General features: G+C 44.9%; 1 protein-coding gene across 2 annotated transcripts in view; it reads left to right on the plus strand.

The window, feature by feature from the left end:
• PRKCE (protein kinase C epsilon) overlaps positions 1 to 23,152 on the plus strand; it is a 541,930-nt gene that overhangs the window by 434,514 nt on the left and 84,264 nt on the right. For both annotated transcript variants that reach the window (XM_061432250.1, XM_061432251.1), the window contains exon 11: positions 16,589 to 16,743. In XM_061432250.1, coding sequence (XP_061288234.1) covers positions 16,589 to 16,743 — 155 coding nt within the window. The remainder of the gene's footprint in view (positions 1 to 16,588; positions 16,744 to 23,152) is intronic.

Below are 23,152 nucleotides of genomic sequence, written 5' to 3' on the forward strand. Positions count from 1 at the left end.
TGGATGGCATCACTGACTCTATGGACATGAGTTTGAGTAAGCTCCAGGAGTTAGTGATGGACAGGGAGGCCTGCAGTGCTGTGGTCCATGGGGTCGCAAAGAGCCAGACGCTACTGAGTGACTGAACTGACTGACTGACTACTCCAATAAGCTAGGAAGAATGGAGTTTTCTTAAGGTTAAAATCCTATCCTTAATTTTGCCAGCAGTGTCATAGAGTAGCCCTTGGCCCATGGACTTGAGGGTGGTGTTAGCTTCTACTAACAGTCATGGATACTGTGGGTCTTGGCACCAGGGTTTTCCCTTACCTGCTCAGGGGACGTTTTCCCTGTGCAGTTTCACAGGTGGAGTTTGTGGTGGTGTTTGTCAGATGGTGGAGTTTGTCAGAGAGCAGACCATTGCATAGAAGGCTTGACGCTGTATTCACTTAGATTTCATGTTGACTCTAAAGATGTCTAGGGTCCCAGAGAGAGGAACAGATCCCTGTCATGCTCCTTCAAAAATCAGCAGTTTGTGTCCTAGAGATTCAAGACCACCTCTGTAAACATACAATGAGCAAAGGCCTAAGGTGCAGACCTTAAACACAGAGTCTCTAACCCTACACGTATTTTTGATATATAAAATGGGAGCTCTACTGTCAGCTTTAATGAATGATGCTGAGGGTTACTCCTGGTGTAACAGAAAGAGCCCAAGCTTTGGGACAGACAGATCCGGGTTCAAATTCTAGCTGTCATACTTACCAGCTCGGTGGCCTCAGGCAAGTTAACTTACTCCTCTGAGCCTCTCTATCTCTGTGGAAAATGGATATTAACACCAGCTTTCAAGACTGCTGCGTCGGTGGAAAAGTAGCTTCATGTATAGTGGGTACTCATTATAGCCCTTGTCACTTTCCACTTGTTCATTGTGTCCTCACATTAACCTTAGATTGTAGTTTTCTAAGAAAAACAAAAAGGCCGAGATAGCTCTGATGCTTCAAACAGCTAGACTTCCTCAGCGTTCCTTAAGTCTACCAAACACATCCCACCTCTGTGCCTTCATGGTTCTCCTGCGCCTGGAAAGCCCAAGCTCTGCTTGGTTTGATTCCCTTCCCCTTTTAAGTCCCAGTTCTTCCATGGAGATTTCCTTCACTCTTTTCTTCATCACAAATCCACAAATAATAAAATACCCTCCTGTGGTGTTAACCCTTATTTCATTAGAGTTTCTCATTCTTCCAACTAGATTGTAGCCTTTTTGAAAGGTTTCTATACCTACAAGATGAATGGACTGATTTGAAATAACATTCATCACCAAGCCATATACAGCCGCCGAATCGAGTCTCATGAATGAAAAATTGAAACTAATGTTTTCCTGAGCAGTTTTTTGGGGGCCAAGAACCCATGCTACGGATAATCTATTATAATTTTCCAGGAAGTAGCTGCTATTGAATCTTGATTTTATAGGTGTGGAAACCAACACTCCTGATTGTCCAAGTTCATATAGCCAGTGAGTAGAGGAGCTAGGATTTAAACACAAGCAGTCTGGGTCCAGGGGCTGAGTTTGGACCATGGCACCACGCAGGTGAGAATGTGGGTGGAGAAGGCTATCAGAACATTCAAAAACACCCACGGACAGAATTCTACAAATGGGGACCGATTACAGCCAAGTTATAAGCCTTTCAGTTGAGGTTCTCTATGTCATTTTTTCTCATTTGTGTCATTTAACAAATCATTTAGATCACGAATTTCTACAGTTAGAGAAACCAGCCTCCTCTCTGAATCGTCAGCCCTTGGTTCGTGTAAGAGCTATGACTCAGCCCTGAAACTCACTTGCTTTGTCTATTTCACCACCTTTTCAGGTCATTAAGAACAAAAGGTCTGTGAACAGATTAAACACAGGCTGTTTTTGTTCTGCTTCTACAAGCACCTACGCCTGTTGAACGCAGACTCATAGATTTTTTAAAAAAACAACACATGCTGGAATCCCACACCTTCTTACAATAGCGTAGCTGAGGTTAAACAGTTCCTTGGAGAGGCCCCTGTGCTATTACACCAAATACTTACAAGTTTATTTCACCACACTGCCTGGGGTTCAGAGTAAACCTGGGTGAAGGTACGGAGATCAAAGAATTTAACAATCAAAAACCTCTATTCACGCTCTATCTGTCATCTAATGAAAGCATTAGTGAAGTGGTATGGAAATCCTCTCCAGCCTGCCTACAGCCACCAGCCTGGCCGCTTAATATTTAAAACAATGTGACCAAGTGTTCAGAATCCACAGGATTGAGTTGTACGGTAATGTTAGTGTATTATTTCCAAGTTGCCAATTTTCCCCAGCTTAGCACATTTTCATTCCGGCTTTATTAAAGGAGTCAGAACATGCAAGGAGATTTAGCACAGTGGTGATGTCAGCAGAGCCTCCTTGCCATTGTGACATGGTTTATTTGGTTCGGGGCAGCCATGCATATGAATCCAACAAGGTGTCTCTAGGACTGAAAGTCAAACCAAGTGGGACCAATAAAAAGGAAAAGACAAGAAATACAATTATGTTGTGAAACCACAGCTCTTTACCTGTGGGTGGGAGTTTCAGGCCCTTGATTTGATCTCATATGGCCCCATAGTTACAAAACCATGGTATAGCGTAGTATCAGCTATGTAATAGCTGCTTTATTATGACATTAGTGGAGTGGGTGGATGAGCCCAGCATGGTGTGGAGCATTGTAAGAACACAGCCAGTTGCAGGAGACATGACCCCAGTCATCCCAGAAGATTCCTCCTGTTGTGGAAAGCCATGGTTTTCCTAAGAGTACCTGTCTGTCAGAGTCCTGGGCTGGAGGAAGACTAGAAGCCACTGGTCCAAGAATTTATACTCTGGTTGGACTTAACAGTACATAAAATTCTCACAAAAAGATACAGAACCAAATGCAGTGAAATCACCTAATCTTGATGTCACAAGCCAGGGCAGTTGTCCAATCCAGTGATTCCCAAACCTCACTGAGCATTAGGAGCTACCTGGGGAATTTAAAATGAAGTGGACATTCCCAGGGCCCAGCCAGAACTAGAAACTGTGATCAAGGGTCCTGGAAATATGTATGCTTTAAAATGCTCTCACGGGATTCTGTGGCTTGGCTAGCTCACTTGACCAGTCCCCTCGATGAACAAGGAGGGTTTCTGTTAACAACCCTGCAAAGTGATGAGCCACCCACGGCTGACATCCTCAGGTTGGAAGGAACTTACTGCAGAACAAGGCAGCAGGACCCAGGCAGAAGATGGGGGTTCTCTAAAGCGTTTCCTCAAAGTGAAAGTCGCTCAGTCCTGTCTCTTTGTGACCTCATGGACTTACAGTCCATGGAATTCTCCAGGCCAGAATACTGGAATGGGTAGCCTTTCCCTTCTCCAAGGGATCTTCCCAACCCAGGGGTTGAACCCAGGTCTCCTGCATTGCAGGTGGATTCTTTAGCAGCTGAGCCACAAGGGAAGCCCAAGAATACTGGAGTGGGTAGCCTATCCCTTCTCCAGGGGATCTTCCCAACCCAGGAATCTAACCAGGGTCTCCTGCATTGCAGGCTGATTCTTTACCAACTGAGCTATCCTAGACTTTGATAAAAGGGCCTTTGTTTATCTTCTACCCATTTTCTTAGTTAGTCTGCAGTAACACAGGTTGTCATTACCAAGATGGCAGTCCTGCAATTGGTTACCAACATGTCAATCCTTCAAGTATTTGAAGAGGGTTCCTCTCCAGTTTGCTCCTTTGTCTGATACCTGATGCATTTGTTCATTCATTCATTCAGTTCAGACTGTCAGCATCCTCTAAGAGTGGGTTTCTTGAGGCTGAGCATTGCCACCTCCTTCAGCTACTTCTTACAGATCTCGGCTTCTTCACCCCCTCCTGTTTGCCTTCCTCTGGATGAACTCTAGTTTGTCAGTGTCAAAGATGGTGCTCAGAATGGGACACCACACTGACCATGTGATCTGATGAGCGGAGTCCAGCAGGAGCCACAGGAGCAGTTGCTGCTTGTGCCCTGCTTCTTCTAAAGAGTGTTGTTTGAGAATAACCAAAAACCCAAACCGATGCAGACAGAAAGCTCTGGAGCCCAGACCAGGAAGGGGAAAGGTTGGTGTTGGCTGAGCACGTCCTCGTGAATGGGTAAGCTTTGGAATGAAGGAGAGTGCCATCCTTCCGGTGTTCCAAGTGGAGAAATAATGTTTCATTGGGAACCCGGATATTTGCTGCATTGACCACATTGTGCGTGTGTTATCTGGTCTGCAGGCTAAGTGGAGGCTCTCACCACATCGTTGCCCCCTGATCCTAGTGTAGGATCAGCTCTGACTGCTACACCAAGCTAGAGGTGCAAGAGGCAGCTTTCCTTTCTTCTCTGTTTGGTGGGCTCAACCTAAATATTTCCATCTAAGCAGGTTATGGTTCCTTTCCACAACTGAAGAGAAATAGTTATGTACCTTCTCTCCTCAGGGTCAGCTACCTGGTATTTGCGTATGTTTAAAACTGTCACATGATCTTTGCATATTCTTTGGGAAACAAAAAGTAAGAAAAGAGAAACTATTGTGACAGCTGGTTGTAACATTAACTGATCAGTTGTGTCATACAGGTAAAACTAGAATAACATTTCTTTGATTACTTTTTTGCTGAATAGACTGGTCATCTAATCCCCTGATTGGTTAGCAGGATTTCATTCTAAATAGAATTAAGCAAATAAGAAAAGAAACAAAGAACAATGGGAAAGAAAATAGCAACACCAATTGCAGCCATAACACGATTCGAGGCTTGGCCTCACCCAGGACTGCAGACTTATTGACAATAGTAGACGCATGAGCCTCTTGGAAATCAGACCTCACATGTGACCTCTGTAGGTGCTTCTTTTTGTATTGGACACAGGAAGTAATAAGGTGACATCTGAAGCTTCCAAAAATCAGAGTAGCAGCTATATTTGTTGTTATTGTTGTTTAGTTGCTAAGTTGTGTCCGACTCTTTGTGACCCCATAGATTGTACCCCACCAGGCCCCTCTGCCCATGGGATTTCCCCAGCAAGAATACTGGAGTGGTTGCCATTTCCTTCTCTGGGTGATCTTCCTGACCTCGGGATCAAACTTGTGTCTCCTGCATTAGCAGGTGGATTCTTTACTGAGCCAACAGGGAAGCCAATGGCAGCCCACTCCAGTACTCTTGCCTGGAAAATCCCATGGACAGAAGAGCCTGGTGGGCTGCAGTCCATGGGGTCGCTAGGAGTCAGACACGACTGAGCAACTTCACTTTCACTTTTCACTTTCATGCATCGGAGAAGGAAATGGCAACCCACTCCAGTATTCTTGCCTGGAGGATCCCAGGGACAGGGGAGCCTGGTGGGCTGCTATCTGTGGGGTCGCACAGAGTCGGACACGACTGACGCGACTTAGCAGCAGCAGGGAAGCCCAGCAACTACATGAGCTGCTTCAGTTCTGCCTGGGCTCCATCTCTAGCATGTGAGCTGGAGACCAGAGACACTCATTTAGTTCCTCTCTACCAGCTAGACATACATCGAGCCTAGAGAGGATGTGGAGACACCAGAAAAAGGCATCTTGAGCCCCAGCTGTTGGGTCTTACATCCTGCTGGAGACACAGGAAGGTATATTCTGGGGCAGTCAGAGTTTGATGCAATCACATACCAGATTGGGAAGAGAAGCCTGAGTTCATGAAAAGAGCATTGATAAAAGACAAGACTACATGTGGGCCTTGGCTGGATGGGAAGATGGGCTTAGAACAAGAATACTTTCATTCCTGTGCTTAAAAACACAAAGAGTGTTCTTTCAGTTCTTAACTTCAGCTGCTGACTGCTGGTGACAATGGACTCCAGTGAGCAACCAATGTTTTCTTTCTTTTTAAACTGGCTCTTGGTATCATTAAAGAGAGATCTGGCCTGCCCAGAATGGGCAGACTAGATTCTAGGTGGGTAGCAGGGACACGTGAAATCTCTGCAAGATGACCAGGCTGCTAAGTTGGGCAAATGAGTCAGGGGAGAGTTTCCTGATGCTCTGCTGCTTTCCTGGAGTCCAGGTCAACAGCCAGTGACAGAGGATGACAGCCAGAAGCCACCCCCAGGAGCAGCACTTCATGGAGAAAGCAGTTCTTGGGTGAAGAACCAGGAGAAAGCCTGGTGCTCTGAGGTGATGCTGACACTCTGGTGATGTGATGGAATAAAAGGAAGAGCCTCGGGAAAACCACACCATTGTCCATTTCATCGTCATGTTCCCCATCTAAACCCCTCTGACCCTGTCATTTTCAAAGAGAAAAATTAACAGCAAGTCATTATGCCTACTTACCTTCAGATGTTGCTCTTATTCATAGCACAAGGTCACTCTAGGGTTATCATCGTTGAAATGTAGCCTATTTGGGGGCTGTCCTGTATGTCCCGTCACATCATGTGATAGAAACTTCATTTTCCTAAGATATTGACCACTCTATGAAAGCGACCGTATGAAAGGCAAGTGTTCTCGGACGTACTGATCCCAAAGCCCTCCGCTTTTCCTGGCCTTCACACACAGATGGGAGTGCCTGGGGCAGGATGACAGTAACTTGAAGTTGTTCCCTGGCTTAAGTGTAATAATCCCTCTAATCAGATGCAGGAAATGTTTCTTTTGAGCTTAATTGAATGAGTCCGTTTGGTATAGCTTTTAGGTCACTTTAAACTTGGGGTGTCCTATATACTTCAAATAAGTAGAGTTTAAAGTAGCTGGAAACAAGTATCAGATGGACATGAATGAAGTTTATACCTTCTCAACTAGCAGGCTTCTGTGTGGAAGTTTTGCTGTTTGGCTAATTCTGATTAGGTTAATACTTTCCCCCAAGAAAATACTTCTCCCTTTTTATCCAAAGAAGGGTAGACTCTACCCCTCTGTAGCCTATAGAAGATTGTTATAAGAAACAGCAATGTGAAAACCCATTCTGTATTTTCAGTACCACTCTTGGCATTGATGGAATTGACCATGGCTGTAGGAATTTGGTTGAGATAAATCTAAATTTGGGGAAAGACTGCAACAGGGTCATTATTCTAGAGTAAAGCCTTGCACAATGGGAGAAAGCTGAGAAGTACTGAGAATGTGTGAAAATTAATTTTTTAAACATGTTTCAGGTGATATTATTGTTGCATAAGAAAATTTGCATAATCAATCATAATTATTATTCAGATAAGATGCTCATTCTCTGTTAGTTGGCAGGTAAGTCTTCAGTGAGAGGAAAGATCCTTTCTTTTTATTCTCCATCTCTCTCTCACCTACCTCAGTGGACGGTCTATGACACCGATTAAACAAGGCTCTGCCTCTAGTCTGCATATTGTATGTCTGCCTGAGAGCTGGAGAATCCCACTCGTGAGTGCCTGTTTTTAGTTTATTGTAATGATGGCTGTGCTTTCTTGATGAGGAAATAAAATTGATTTATAGATTAGTTTAATAGTTAAGTTTCCCAAAGTGATTGGATCTTTCCTTTCTTTTGACCCAAGCAGTATAATAGAGAAGAACGATTGCTTGCTGTTCTTTCTCAAAGATAATAAAACGGTTTATACAGTGGAAATAGAGAAGAGATGGGATAATAACTTCAAGCAATCTTCCATCAATCCATCATGAACTCTACTTTTAGAACAGTTTTTAAATCAGCTTTAGTTAAGCCATTTTATAACTCAGAAGATTTCTAGAGTTCTTTATTTCTCGCCTGTGTTTTCAGAACCATCTCTCTTCCTGCCCCCACCCGGTCTGTCTCCTTCATACCCACATCTGAGTTTTTTCACTGCCTCATTCCTCCCCTCCTCACCCCCACATACAGTGATCACTTTTCCTTACCTCTGCCCTTCATGAAGTATGTGCTTCTAACTTGCCAGGCCCTCTACTCCTCCCACCTGCCGTTCAAGACCTCAACTGTGGTCTTTCGCATGATTTAGATTTGTCTCAACCAAATCCCAAGGCAGTGGCCATTTCCATCAATACCAGTTGTATTGTGGAAAATAAAATACAGAAAGAGTTTTCTTACGGCCTTTTCTTAAAATGATCTTTTGTAAGTGCTGAGGCCTGGATGATAGACATTTCTTCTCTAAGGGCCTAAGAAGCTAAGGGCGCAGATACATAGGTTTCACGTCTGATTTGATACAAGACGGTTTAGTGCGTAACGACAGAGCATTTTATGTTGCTTTGTATGGTTTCCTGTGTTCAGTTCCTAGTGCCTAGAAACCAAACCCATGGCTCATATCATCTTCCATATCCCCCAGTCACCTACCCTAGGTCTGGGCACCCAGGACAGACCTGCTGAGTTGATAGGTTATAAGATGGAGACATGGACAGGAAAAGGAGATGCTGCAAGTGAGAAGTCAGGCTCCCTGATTCCCTTCGATGTGGCGCGTTAGAGAAATCATTCATTCTGTCACTGGTGCATCAAAGGCAGACTGTTCCAAGTCCCGTCTTTTGTTGGGCAGTCATGTGAAATTGATTTAAAAGCGATAGAATCTTTGCACATATAAACAGCTAACAAACTATGGTGAATGTGTGTCCAAACAGATCCAGTTGGCAGGACACGCAGTGCTGCTGAGAGGAAGCCTCTGGCTATCCATCACACCTTGAAAGACGAACAGGGCGGGCCAGATTTTCCCTTCTAAGTTAGGAAAGGTTAGCACTCTGGGAAAATGGAGCCCAAAGGGAATTTCAAGCACATGGCGTGGCCCGTCCAGCTTGCAGGTCGTTATTACCCTAAATGGCCATGACATATAATCTCTTTCCTGATTTTATTAGTTTACCTACTATCACAAGACCATAACTTTTTAGACATTCAGGTGTGACTAAAGGAGGAGGAGATAGAATAAGGCTTTTAACATCTTTGATTACCTCAGAAAAGTATTTGCTTACTTTACCAGGAAGTTGGGTTTTTTGTTTTGTTGTGTTTTCTACCCATGCCAAGAGGGGATTAATGAATGAGTGGCTGCTGGGTTTGCCAGCTTTCTTTTGATTTCAGTTTATGTAATTAAGCAGTTCCCAGAATGACTTCAGGTTCTCACTCTGCATCAAAACATGCTTCTCAAATGGTTTAGGTGTGGAGACCAGAAATAATCCAGACTCACTGAATGGGGGGAGGAGGAGTGAAAAGCTTCTCTTGCTTTAATAGCAGTCCCTCCTGTGTCAAAAGGGTTGACCGTGCTTTGGGGCCATGCACATTGAGCTGTATTGAGTAGAAAAGTAAGTTAAAACTGAAGTTCAAATGGCCTAAAGTTAGAACAACTCGAAATGAGGTTAACGATAGAAATAACATGGGGAAATCAACTCTGTTTACGATTGAACTTCTAGCAAACAGAGTCTTCTCCATGGTGGGCACTCAAGACTTCATGCATTCACCAAAGACACCCTAGGAACCCACTGTGTTTCAGGCTCCATTCTAGTTGCTGGGGATATACTGAGAAGCTAATGAGAACCCTCCCTTAAGGTGCTAACATGGAGTGAATGTTGGATGAGCAGATTTTTATTGAGCTAGTAGTGGCCATGGCATTGCTGGGAAGTCTAAGGTTATGTTCCTCAAGGAACTGGCCATCTCATGGGGAGGTGAAATCATCTAGCCATGGAACCAAAGAACTGTTTAAAGCTGTCCCAAACACTGGGTGCTGAGACAGACCCCTTGGGGGTGAAATGGTCAGATTGGGTGCTCATGGGCGCTTTCTATAGGCAGGAGGCTCGCTGCAGTGGGCTGACTCATCTTGAAACCTTTAATTCCCTAAGCAGTAAGAGACTGCAGATATAAATATCAGAGCATCTTTTGATTTTGTTTCTCTTATAGCCCCCTGAGCTGTTTAGTTATTCTATCCACATGATGCTTGTTTTAAAGGGAATTAGAGGCACTTTTCTTTGGGGTTAGGCTAATTCCCTTAAAAACCAACAGGGCAGAGTTACCAACAGTGTTTACCCTCATGAAGTATACAGACTACTGAGAGAGAAAGACATAAATCAGTGACACAAATCAACCCCCCACTGGAGAGTGTAGCATGTAAGAGGAGGTTTTGACCTGGTCAGAAAAGTCAGGGACAGCTTCCTAGAAGAAAAGATGGCTGCACTGAAATCTGAAGGATGAGGAGGAGTTAATTAGGTGAAAGGTCAGGGAGACACAGGCCAAGCAGACGGAGCAGCATGAGCAAAGGCCCTGTGGCAGGAGGGAGTTTCCGATTGAGGCGAAGGGAACAGCTGGGAGTGAAATGACTGAGAATTAGATAGGGCCAGATCACACTGGCCATGAGGCATATTAGGGAGTGTTCTACTTATTCCAAGAGTAATATGAAACCCTTGAAAGAATCAGTAGAATGAGGAAAGGAAGGCGCATACACTGTAATAAGATTTTCATTTCAGCAGGTAACTCTGCCCACAGTGTGGTCAGTGTTTGGTGTGGGGACTGGAATCAGTGTAGGGAGCACCAGTGAGAAGGCACCTGCAAGAATTTCAACCAGAGATGACAACTGCTTGGGCCAGAATGGCGGCCACAGTGGTGGCAGCAACAGAAGGAAGCAGGCAAATGTAACAGGTACAAAGGTAATAAGTGCAAAGGTACAAAAGGTAAAAGCAGTAAGGACTTGGTGATGGATAAGAGGGATAAAGAGGAGGCGGGTATTGCGAATGGCTTTTCAGGTTTCTGACTTACACACTTGGCTGGATGGTGAAGCCCTGCCCTGAGACAGGCACCCTGGATGAGGACCAGTTTGCCAGGGGAAGATTATGAAGCAGTTTTGAACATGTTGGGATTGAGTGCCTTTGAGGCATCAGAGAGAGACGACAGAAACACAGCTGGGTAAATGGGTTCCCGGATTGGAGGAGAGGCCTAGGATGGAGGGAGATGTTTGTGAGTCATCAGTGTCAAGGTGCATTAGACACCATGGGTGTGGATGAGATCACTCAGCGAGTACAGAAAGGGGAGGAGAGCGGAGGGCGTCCAACCCCGCCTTGTGGGATTCCGACACCTAATGGCTGGGGAAAGGAGAAGCCTACAAAAGCGGGCACAACAAACCTGCCAGAACCACAGGGAGAATAGCAGCTGAAAGCCAAGGAAAGCAAGCATTTGTTGGGAGAGGAGGTCATCAGGGAAAAATAATGCTGAAAGGATAGGGAAAACGAAGACTCAATAATGACAATAATAACTGTCATACCACTAGCTATAATACTATAGAAATAATCATTGATAGTCTTTATGGAGCCCCAGTTATGAACCAGGCACTTTAACATATAATTTTATCCTCATAAGAATTTTGTAAGGCAGGTCCTGTTATCGTCCTCATTTTCACAGTAGAGAGCACTGAGCACAGGGAGCTGAAGTCATTTGCCTGAGGTCACACAGCCAGTGAGTGAAGAAATCAGGGTAGAGGCTCTGCTTTCTCACTCCATGGCCCCTGTCCTTAAATGCCTTGTGGGGAGTAAAAAGCAGCCAGGGAGGCAGGGTGGGGAGGTGAGATTTAGAAATTTGGATTCTTTCAAACAAAGGCAAGAAAATGTTCCATGATTGCTAAAGCCCAAGTCCAAGTTGGTGACCAGGAACTGGTATTGCAGCAGCTGTTTCTGATGATGGTTCAGCTAGATTAGGGTAGTGTTGAATGCATGGCAAGGCTATATTTGCCATGGGAAAGCCTTGCTCCAAGTGCTGTAGGGCTGTTGCTGCTGCTGCTAAGTCGCTTCAGTCGTGTCCGACTCTGTGCGACCCCATAGACGGCAGCCCACCAGGCTCCCCGTCCCTGGGATTCTCCAGGCAAGAACACTGGAGTGGCTTGCCATTTCCTTCTCCAATGCATGAAACTGAAAAGTGAAAGTGAAGCCGCTCAGTCGTGTCTGACTCTTAGCGACCCCATGGACTGCAGCCTACCAGGCTCCTCCGTCCATGGGATTTTCCAGGCAAGAGTCCTGGAGTGGGGTGCCATTGCCTTCTCCATGCTCTAGGGCATTGGTTCTCAAAGTGAGAGCTCCAGGCCAGCAGCCTATCATACCTGGGAACTAAGAGATGCAGATTCTCAAGCTCCAGTCGAGACCTTCTGAATCAGAAACTCTGTAGGACAGAAGGAGCAGAGGAGGAATCCAATGTTCTAATAAACCTCTGTGAGATTCTGATGCACAAGTTTGAGAACCTTGTTCTTGGGACACCCTTGAAAAAGAGGAAAACCCTAATAACATATGATCCATGTATATTACCTTGGCATCAACCAGATGGGAGAGTGTTTCTTAATCCTGGCTGCCCACTGTAATCACATGAGGAGCTTTGAGAACTATGATAGCTGGAGTCCACCCTCAGAAATTCTGGTTTCATTGGGTTGGCAGTGGCCTGATCATTGAAATAAGGATTTGAATGGGGAATAGATGATCGAATGAACACTCATCATCAAATGATCATTGAATAGATGATTGAATAGATGATCTGAACACTTCTGAGTACCCGGTTGGACCTGGGGGAGAAAATAAGCCAGGCTTTGAAGGGGAAGGTCAAGACAAATGGAAGAGAAGCTAGATCTTAGGCTCTTTGTGAATAGCAGTAAAGCTTGAATAATTCTGGAGGTTGTGGTGGGGACAGAAGGTAGTCTGAATTTATAATTCTTAAGGGTGACTTAGTTTAAAAGAGATGCCAGTTATAAAGTAGATGTGTGGTCAAGGCTGCTCCATGAATAATATATTATTGTGATTTTTCAGTTCAGTTCAGTTCAGTCACTCGGTCGTGTCTGACTCTTTGTGATCCCATGGACTGCAGCACACCAGGATTCCCTGCCCATCACCCACTCCCGGAGTTTATTCAAACTCATGTCCATTGAGTCAGTGATGCCATCCAACCATCTCATCCTCTGTCTTCCCCTTATCCTCCCACCTTCAATCTTTCCCAGCATCAGGGTCCTTTCAAATTCACATTAGCTGGCCAAAGTATTGGAGTTTCAACTTTAACACTTGTCCTTCCAATGAATGTTCAGGACTGATTTCCTTTAGGATGGACTGGTTGGATCTCCTTGCAGTCCAAGGGACTCTCAAGAGTCTTCTCCAACACCACAGTTCAAAAGCATCAATTCTTCGATGCTCAGCTTTCTTTATAGTCCAACTCTCACATCCATACATACACTGGAAAAACCATAGCTTTGACTAGATGGACCTTTTTTGCAAAGTAATGTCTGCTTTTTAATAAGGGGTCTAGGTTGGTCATAACTTTTCTTCCAAGGAGCAAACGTCTTTTAATAATGTCATGGCTGTAGTCACCATCTGCAGTGATTTTGGAGCCCCCCAAAAGAAAGTCTGTCACTGTTTCCACTGCTTCCCCATCTATTTCCCATGAAGTGATGCAACTGGATGCCATGATCTTAGTCTTCTGAATGTTGAGTTTTAAGCCAACTTTTTGACTCTCCTCTTTCACTTTTATCAAGAGACTCTTTAGTTCCTCTTCTCTTTCTCCCATAAGAGTGGTGTCATCTGCATATCTGAGATTATTGATATTTCTCCCGGAAATCTTGATTCCACCTTGTGCTTCATCCAGTCCAACATTTCTCATGATGTACTCTGCATATAAGTTAAATAAGCAGGGTGACAATATACAGCCTTGATGTACTCCTTTTCCTATTTGGAACCAGTCTGTTCCATGTCCAGTTCTAACTGTTGCTTTTTGACCTGCATACAGATTTCTCAGGAGGCAGGTCAGGTCTGGTATTCCTATCTCATGAAGAATTTTCCACAGTCTGTTGTGATCCACACCATCAAAGGCTTTGGTGTAGTCAATAAAGCAGAAGCAGATGTTTTTCTGGAATTCTCTTGCTTTTTTGATGATCCAATGGATGCTGGCAATTTGATCTCTGGTTCCTCTGCTTTTTCTAAAACCAGCTTGAACATCTGGAAGTTCACGGTTCACATACTGTTGAAGCCTGGCTTGGAGAATTTTGAGCATCACTTTGCTAATATGTGAGATGAGTGCAATTGTGTGGTAGTTTGAGCATTCTTTGGCATTGCCTTTCTTTGGGATTGGAATGAAAACTGACCTTTTCCAGTCCTGTGGCCACTGCTGAGTCTTCCAAATTTGCTGGCATATTGAGGGCAGTACTTTCACAGCATCATCTTTTAGGATTTGAAATAGCTCAACTGGAATTCCTTCATCTCTACTAGCTTTGTTTGTAGCAATGCTGCCTAAGGGCCACTTGACTATGCATTCCAGGATGTCTGGCTCTAGGTGAGTGATTACACCATCGTGATTATCTGGGTCGTAAAGATCTTTTTTGTATAGTTCTTCTGTGTATTCTTGCCACTTCTTCTTAATATTTTCTGCTTCTGTTAGGTCCATACCATTTCTGTCCTTTACTGTGCCCATCTTTGCATGAAAAGTTCCCTTGGTATCTCTAATTTTCTTGAAGAGATCTTTAGTTTTTCCCATTCTGTTGTTTTCCTGTATTTCTTTGCATTGATCACCGAGGAAGGTTTTTTTTTTTAATCTCTCCTTGCTATTCTTTGGAACTCTGCATTCAAATGGGTGTATCTTCCTTTTCCTCCTTTGCCTTCGCTTCTCTTCTTTTCACAGCTATTTGTAAGGCCTCCTCAGACAATTTTGCCTTTTTGCATTTCTTTTTCTTGGGCATGGTCTTGATCACTGCCTCCTGTACAATGTCATGAACCTCTGTCATAGTTCTTCAGGCACTCTGTCTATCAGATCTAATCCCTTGAATCTATTTTTCACTTCCACTGTATAATCATAAGGGATTTGATTTAGGTCATACCTGGATGGTCTAGTGGTTTTCCCTACTTTCTTCAATTTAAGTTTGAATTTGGCAATAAGGAGTTCATGATCTGAGCCACAGTCAGCTCCGGGTCTTGTTTTTGCTGACTGTATAGAGCTTCTCCATCTTTGGCTGCAAAGAATAGAATCAATCTGATTTTGGTGTTTACCAGCTGGTGATGTCCATGTGTAGAGTCTTCTCTTGTGTTTTTGGAAGAGGATGTTTGCTATCACCAGTGAGTTTTCTTGGCAGAACTCTATTAGCCTTTGCTAATTGTGATTTTTACTCAGTCTTAATTGAAATGATTCTACTAATTTTAATGAAAGATAATATGCTGACATCCACCTAGCAGCTTTGCTGAGACTATGTCTGTATGTTAAGAATTTACTCTGACCCTCTGGCCTCTCCAGCCTCACCGCTTCCTCTTTGCTCCATGGACCTTCCTCCCTGGCTGACCTGGTCAGTTCACCGGTCCCCAAGCACTGTCCCTCTGTTCCCATGTCCTGGTATTTGTTGGTGCCTCCCCCATCTCCTCCTCCTCTCAGGGAGGGCCTGTCTCCTTCTGGAATCCTCCATGGACCCCCAGTTCAAAGAGTCTCCCTTTGTCCTAATCCTTTTAGCACCAAATATCTTTAAGGCACTCTGGTCCTATTTAGTTTTCATCATTCTACACATTTCCTGTCTCTGCCCGTGGATCATAAGCCTTATGGTTGAGGCTTATAACCCCACCCCGCAACATTCAGGACAGTGATGGCTTACAACTTTTTGCCTCCTGCCCAGCATAGCACCCCACACTCTACAGGCTCAGGAAATAGTAGTCAGGAAACTATACAAAAAGTAAATTTCAGTCTGTCTTCTTCCCACATCATCATGATGTGCAGATAAGAAGGCACCACCCCCGATGAGATGTGATTATGGTTTGGCCATTCTTGAGGGCAAAATCCATAGGAAGCACATCAAGGTGGAGATCCCAGAGGGAGCATCCTCCAAAGTGAGACGTGGCCCCTCCACGGGCGGGGCTCTCACCATCTCATCAGTCTGTGTTGTTTTGTATTAGGTTCCAGTACTGCCTTAGCAAATCACCACTAACTTGGTGGTTTAAAATAACAGAAATCTCTCCTCTCACATTTCTGGAGGTCAGACGTCTGAGACCAGTGTCACTGAGCCAGAGTCCAAGTGCGGATGGAGGCATGCTCCCTCCAGAAGCTCTAGGACAGACCCTTCCCTGCCTCTTCCAGCTTCTGGCGGCTCCACCTTCTGACAGCACCACCTTCCTTGGCTTGTGGCAACTTCATTATAATCTCTGCTTCCTTGGTCACACTGCTTTCTCCTCCCTTCTCAAATCTCCCTCTACCTTCATTTTATAAGGACATTTGTGACTTCGTTTAAGGCCCATCCTGGTGATCCAAAATAATCTCCTCAACTCAAGATCCTTAACTTCATCACAACTGTTGAGTTCTTTTTTGCCATCTCAGGTAACATTTACACATTAAGGGATTAGGACTGGGATATCTTTGGGGCAGCCATGATGTAACCTACCACACAGACAAAAGTAACTGGAGCCTCCAAAGGGACAGAGACTTGTCCAAGGTCACACTTCAAGGTTGTAACAGAAATTAGGCAGAGATCCAGGTCTTCTTTCTGTCAATCTTAGACTCCTCCCACTAGACCATGCTGGTTCCTGTGAAAGAGAAAGATCTTAGAACAGCACTTCATACCCTGATTCCTTGTCTTCTCTCTAGAACGTGTGCTATCAGAATTCCCCCACCTGTGCACCCTGCCCCTTGCTTGAGTCCTGGTTCTGTTACTTGGAACTCACTGTACATTCGCTGGCCTGTGTGGGCAGCTGCAGTGGACTCGCTAAATGGCATTTTCTCCTCTCCATTCAGGACCGCCTCTTTTTTGTCATGGAGTATGTGAATGGTGGGGACCTCATGTTCCAGATTCAGCGCTCCCGAAAATTCGATGAGCCTCGTTCCCGGTTCTATGCTGCAGAGGTTACATCAGCTCTCATGTTCCTCCACCAACATGGAGTCATCTACAGGTACCTCTCCTCACCTCCTCTCTTCCCCAAAAGCGAAAAAATAGAGAGTTCTCCGGATGCTTGAACTGACTTTGGCTTCCACCCAACTGGTCTCTTAGCAACTTGCTTTAAATTAGTTGTTTGTTTCAATTTGCTTACAGAAGGCTTTTTGGGGGGCTGTTTATCACTGTAAATGTTAATATTTGAATAGCCCCGGGAGATCTGATCCACTGTTTGTGCCAGTTTTGATTGAAAGCTTAAGCAGGACGTTTTAAAGGCCCAGTGCCAAGTAACCTTGGGGTGACCTTCATTTCTCTCCCCACCCCCGCCACCCCAACCCTCTTCCTTGAACATCAGGGCATTCTCCGTACTTCTTCCTTCTGTGCCATGAACTTCCTCCCCTTCCCAACCTCTTGCCACTTCCTGAGTTTGTTTGGCTTAGTTGTCTCCAGCAGATAGAATCAGAGAAGGAGGAGTTCCTTGGGGGGTCTCAGGGTTTATGATCTAGGAGGGAAGAGGGGAGGGGACCTAGACAGTATCTCACAGGAAGTGACTCTCTGCAGATCATCCAGTCCCTTGCTACTGCCTTGTCCCCCTTCCAAGAAAACATGGAACACACACACACACACACACACACACACACACACACACAAATTTTCCAGTAAGAGAGCAGTACTACTTACGCAGGCTCTTCTGTGAGGTCAGGAATTCTGGGAGGAGTAAATATTTATAATTAGCAACAAGGACACTAAAATTCCTTCAGGTTTTTTTCAATGATCGTCAATTTCTTTAGAATTTGCTTCCTCCTTTTTCCTTCAATTGGGTTGAAGAATAGCTGGCTTGATTCAACCCAAAACTAATCCCTCACCAGAACTTCACTGGCCCCGCTCCTGGGAGCAATGCCCTGACTAAAAAAAAAAAATGTTCTCCAAGGGGTTCTGAAACCAACCCTCAGCTTCTTTAATTCCCTCTGCTCAAAATAGTCAGTGGCTCCCTATGGCCTGCATAACAAAGCCCATACTTTCTAGCCTGCTGTTATGGTCCTCCACGTCACAAGTCCACACATTTGTTTCCTATTACTGCATAACAAATACCACAAATGTGGTGCTTAAAGCATTGATTATTTCACAGTTCCCACAGGGCAGAAGTCTAGGCACAGCATACCTGGGTCTCTCTGCTGTGATCAAGATGTCAGCCAGGCTGACTTTCTTGTTGAAGTTTGAGCTCCTCTTCCAGGCTCACATGGTTATGGGCAGAATTCATTTCCTTACAAATGGACAATACACGTGGCTTCTTCATGGTCAGCAGGAGTGAAAGCCTTTCCTGCTTTGAGTCTCTAACTTCAGGGAGGCCTGGACCCTCTTTGAAAAGGATCGCTTGATTAGATTGGGCCCACCTAGGCTAATCTCCCTTTTAACTCAAAGTCAAATCATTTAGGGAGCTTAATTATGCCTGCAAATCCCTTGGCCCTTGCCCTATGATGTCTTATAATTGTGAGTGATATCACATTCCTTTTCACATTGTTTTGGTTGGAGGTAAGTCACAGTTTCTCCACCATACACGAGGGGAAAGGGTTATGGGATTATACCAGAGTGTGAAACATTGGGGGTCACCTTAGGTTATATCTACTACAGCCCAGTACACCTCACTTCCCATGATCCCTTGAACCTACCAAGGTTCTTGCATGTGTGTGTCTAAGTCATTCAATTGTGGCTGACTCCGTGAGACGCTATGGGCTGCAGCCTGTCAGGCTCCTCTCTCCATGGGATTCTCCAGGCAAGAATACTTGAGTGGGTTGCCATGCCGTACTCCAGGGGATCCTTCTGACCTAGGAATCGAACCTGAATCTCTTACATATCCTGCATTGGCAAGCAGGTTCTTTACCACTAGCACCACCTGGGAACCCAAGGTTCTTAGCTTGCCTCAAGCTCATCTGACAATTCCCTACTTTCTAGTTCTTCTGTCCTCCTCTTTCCAGCCCAGAAGCCTGATGCAATACTGCCTGCCTGCTAGAAGCCTGGTCCCACCAGCCAGAGCAGGTCTCTCCATGCACCACCTTATTTGTAATTTGGGAATGTCACACCCTCTCCCTTAGGACCGTGGCAGCTTCTTTATTAACCCTTTGACCTTCTTATTTTACATCCTCATATTATCTTGCACATAGTAGATGAACAAGAAATGACCCTTGGCTTCAGTTTAAATTCCTAATCTCTGCCTCCAAAGCAGCTTGCCAACTAGTTAGAGATACTGGCATTAGATATGTGAAAATATCACCCATATTACAAGGCAGTGCACTCTTAGGAGCCAGTGACTAGAAGAACTGTCATTCACTGAGATATCATCCCTATCCACTCCCTATCAGAGTGGGTATGATCACCCACAGTTTACCAGCAGAGATTCAGAGATTCCCCTTAAATAGTGGGTGGGCCAAAAGATTTATTCCGGTTTTTCCGTAACATCTTACAGAAAAACCCGAACAAGCTTTTTGGCCAACCCAATAATTTGCCCAAGGCCATATTTGGTAAGTAACAGACTTAGGAAGTGTAACTGATCAGCAGGCTCCTGCTATACATCATGACACTTGTCCATACTCTTTACTAGTCATTCCTGGTACTCCAAAACTTGACTTTTCCTTACATTTCTAGTTTCTTTTCCTTTCTGCTTGCCTAGATGAATACTTGCCTCTCACCTCACCTGTGAACACTTCTCTGTTCTAGACTTGTCCCCTCTTTCTCTCCTTTCTACTTCCCTGGCCATTTCTCCTTAATCTCTATATAACATGGCCTGATCCTTCTCCCCTCCAACCCCCATCCTCTAAATACTGTTTTTTTCCAGGGCCTTCATCCCTAAATACTCTCCCTGAGCAATTTCAGCAGTTGCCTGTCTCCAAATGACACCTGTGTGCCCGAGACTCCCATATCACTGTCTCCAGCCCCCAGTTCTCTCCAGATCCCTGCACAAGACTACTCTCTCCAGATGATCTCCAAGGCTTTCTACCTTCTTTCCCAGGTAGTTTGCAAGAGTTTACTGACCTGAGTCCTCACTGCCTCTTGCGTTTCTCCCTCCTATCTTGTCTACCTCCCTCTCCAGCGCAGCCCAGTGTTCTTTCCAAGTACAGGCTGATGGTCACATGGTGCCCTTCTTAGCATCCTTCTACCTTTACTAGATAAAGCACAGCCCCTTTTGCTGGCCATCAGAATCCATCAGCCCTGGCCCTGGTGCTGCTGTGCACGGCTGCGTGACTTGGGCGTGGCACGGGAGGGAGGCGCCCAGGTGGTGAGTGGGAGCTGGCACCCAGGTCTGCTCTGCTAGTGCATCTGGTTTCAGCCCGAGGAAGAGATGCTTTTTCCACCTAGAGGAGACCCCTATTTTGTTTCTCACAAAGATACCATGCATGCTAAAAGGGCCCTGGTGGTCCCCAGTGATCTTTTGATCCTCATCACTATTCCCCCAACTGTGTAGCCCACCGTCTATGCCCTCCAGATGAGACCATTCTCCCCCAAATGCCCTTCTCTTTCATTTCTCCAAGTTTTTGTCTCCACCGTACCTAGAATTCCCTTGTTCGCAATCTGTATCTTGCTCAGTGAGGGGCTCCTAAGTCACATCCATAATCTGACTGTCTAAGGGTCCCTGGTTTAAAAAAAAAAAAAAAAAGGTAGATTCCAGAATACTAAATGAGGGGACTAGATCAGGATATAGATGGGGAAAGAATGGCCATGAGTTGATGATTGCTGAGACTGGGTGCTGGGTACACAGGGGTTCACTATTATGTCTGCTTTTGTGAATGTTTTAAATTTGCCATAATAATCATAATTTTTTTCTTAAAGAATAGCAATTCCAGGGTAACATTCCTAGACTCTTTGATTCATTAGGTCTGGTATGGGATTCAGGAATCTTTACTTTCTTAAAGAATTGACTTGGGGACCACAGGTATAGAAAAGTTCTGTTCTGCCTTCAGGACTGTGTAAGATGCCCCTGCTCTGGAAGCCTACCCTGACCACTCAGCCTGTCATGGGGATCATGCCTCCTTTGGGCGACAGCATCTCTCTGTTTCAAACCAGTTCCCTTTGTCAGCCTTGTATTTTTACTTAAGATACCTATTCTGTGATTGAGAACTCCATGCAGGCGCGCTTACCTGGCCGGCCTAGGTTATTATGCTGCTTGTAGTAAGTGTTCACTCAATACTTGTTTTCATCTCTAATGTTCCAGAACCCTGCAGTCCAGCTGGGTTGCTACCTCATCAGTTCGGTTTAGTTCAGTCCCTCAGTCATGTCCAACTCTTTGCAACCCCGTGGACTGCAGCACGCCAGGCCTCCCTGTCCATCACCAACTCCCAGAGTTTACCCAAACTCATGTCCATTGAATTGGTGATGCTGTCCAACCATCTCATCCTTTGTCACCCTCTTCTCCTTCTGCCTTCAATCTTTCCCAGCATCAGGGTCTTTTAAAATGAGTCAGCTCTTTGCATCAGGTGGCCAAAGTATTGATCTTGTCAGAAACTTATCTTTTTTACATGTTCTCTCAAATAATCACCTTTAGGTTTTCCTGATCAGTTTTGCCACATTCTTTTCTTCTACTTAATTCCTCTCCCTCCTTTCTGTTTACATGTCTTCCAGTGCCTAAGACTTCACTCTGCTCTTTTTCTAATTCTTGGGGGTGGTGATTATTTTGTGTTCAGTATTTCCCAGCATCAGAGTCTTTTCAGATGACTCAGTTCTTTGCATCAGGTGACCAAAGTATTGGAGTTTCAGCCTCAACATCAGTCCTTCCAATGAACACCCAGGACTGATCTCCTTTAGGCTGAACTGATTGGATCTCCTTGCAGTCCAAGGGACTCTCAAGAGTCTTCTCCAACACCACAGTTCAAAAGCATCGATTCTTCAGGGCTCAGCTTTCTTTATAGTCCAACTCTCACATCCATACATGACCACTGGAAAAACCATAGCCTTGACTAGACGGACCTTTGTTGGCAAAGTAATGTCTCTGCTTTTTAATATGCTGTCTAGGTTGGTCATAACTTTCCTTCCAAGGAGTAAACATCTTTTAATTTCATGGCTGCAATCACCATCTGCTACCTCGTACCTGTGCACTTTTGAAAGTCTGTGTTGGAAGCATCTGTTGGAACACACAGTTTTTCTTCCTTGACCCTGAATTGCCCCATTCCTGCATGTTTCTCATTTCATAGATGAATTAGGACCACGTGATTTTCTTTCTCATGCTCCTTTGTTTGAAGCTGCCAGCACAAGGGCTGCATGATGCATGTGTCTGCCTGTTCGCCTGTGAAGCCCAGATGGCAACCATATTTTGGTGCAAGGGTTTATCTGGGAGATTGGCAAGACTAAATTTTACAGGAAGAACCTCATTGCCAAAGTTGAAGTAGAATTTTCCAGCCTTCCTGCTGGAAGTTATACACAAACTAATTAGTGGCTAATTGGCCAGGGTTCCGGAACTAAGGGAAGAAGTTTTTCCTCTGGCCAAGGGCTCACACTAGAAGGTGAGTCCAGGCTGACAGGCAGGCTACTTTCCTCCGGGTCTCTCTAGTCAGGTTCCCCACGTGGGTGGCACAGGGCACTGTCTCTGTTTCCTCTGCTCAGCATTCCTAGGAACTCTCTGTGTGCTGCGGTTGGAGCAGGTGTTAGCTCACTGTGGGTCCACACATCCTAACTATGCCTTTTGAACATTTCTTCTCCTCCCTTATGCCTTCACACACACCATGATGGGGGAAGTTTTGAGAGGCAGACTTTCTTCTGAAATTTGATGTAGGGAACTTTCTCCTATGGTGCACCATGCTCGGAGCTTATCTGTTTTCCTCTGAGCTGCTCAGGACAGCAGCTGAGTCTCAGGATACTCATCTGTCCATGGGACAAGGAAGCGAGAGGATGGGATCCACCTCAGACACAGAGGGCAGTGGGGGCCCTGGGAAGAGAACCAGGGGCTTGGCAGACAGAAAGGCATCTTCTTCCACAGTCATAGTTACCGCAGCAGAGGGTGGTAAAGAACATGGCTTCTGCCCCTCTGGCCAAGTGTCTTAACACTAGAAGAATGAATTCTTTCCTTTGTTTTTATAAAGCTAAATTCCCCGTTTTTTTAAATTACAGAAGTAATAGTCATAGGAAAAATCAAAATTTAAACAGAAAAGTAAAATCAGTTCTCTCTTCACCAACCTCATAACCATCCAGGGCAAAACAGATGAAGAGTTGCTAGAGAATCCTTCAAAAAAATCTTGAGCAAGTGATTGGATCTCTTTATGAGTGGCTTCCATGTGAGGTTCAGATAATACCTGCCTGGACTCCTCTCTAAGGTAGTTGAGTGTGGTCGTGACAAGTTGAACTGTACAAATAAAAGTGAAGGATATGAAAAGAAGGAGAAATGATGAGGAATTTATGTCAGGTATCATTGATGATTAACTTTAGTCACATTGAGCACTAAA

Source organism: Bos javanicus, chromosome 11, assembly GCF_032452875.1.
Source record: "Bos javanicus breed banteng chromosome 11, ARS-OSU_banteng_1.0, whole genome shotgun sequence".
Taxonomy (NCBI): domain Eukaryota; kingdom Metazoa; phylum Chordata; class Mammalia; order Artiodactyla; family Bovidae; genus Bos; species Bos javanicus.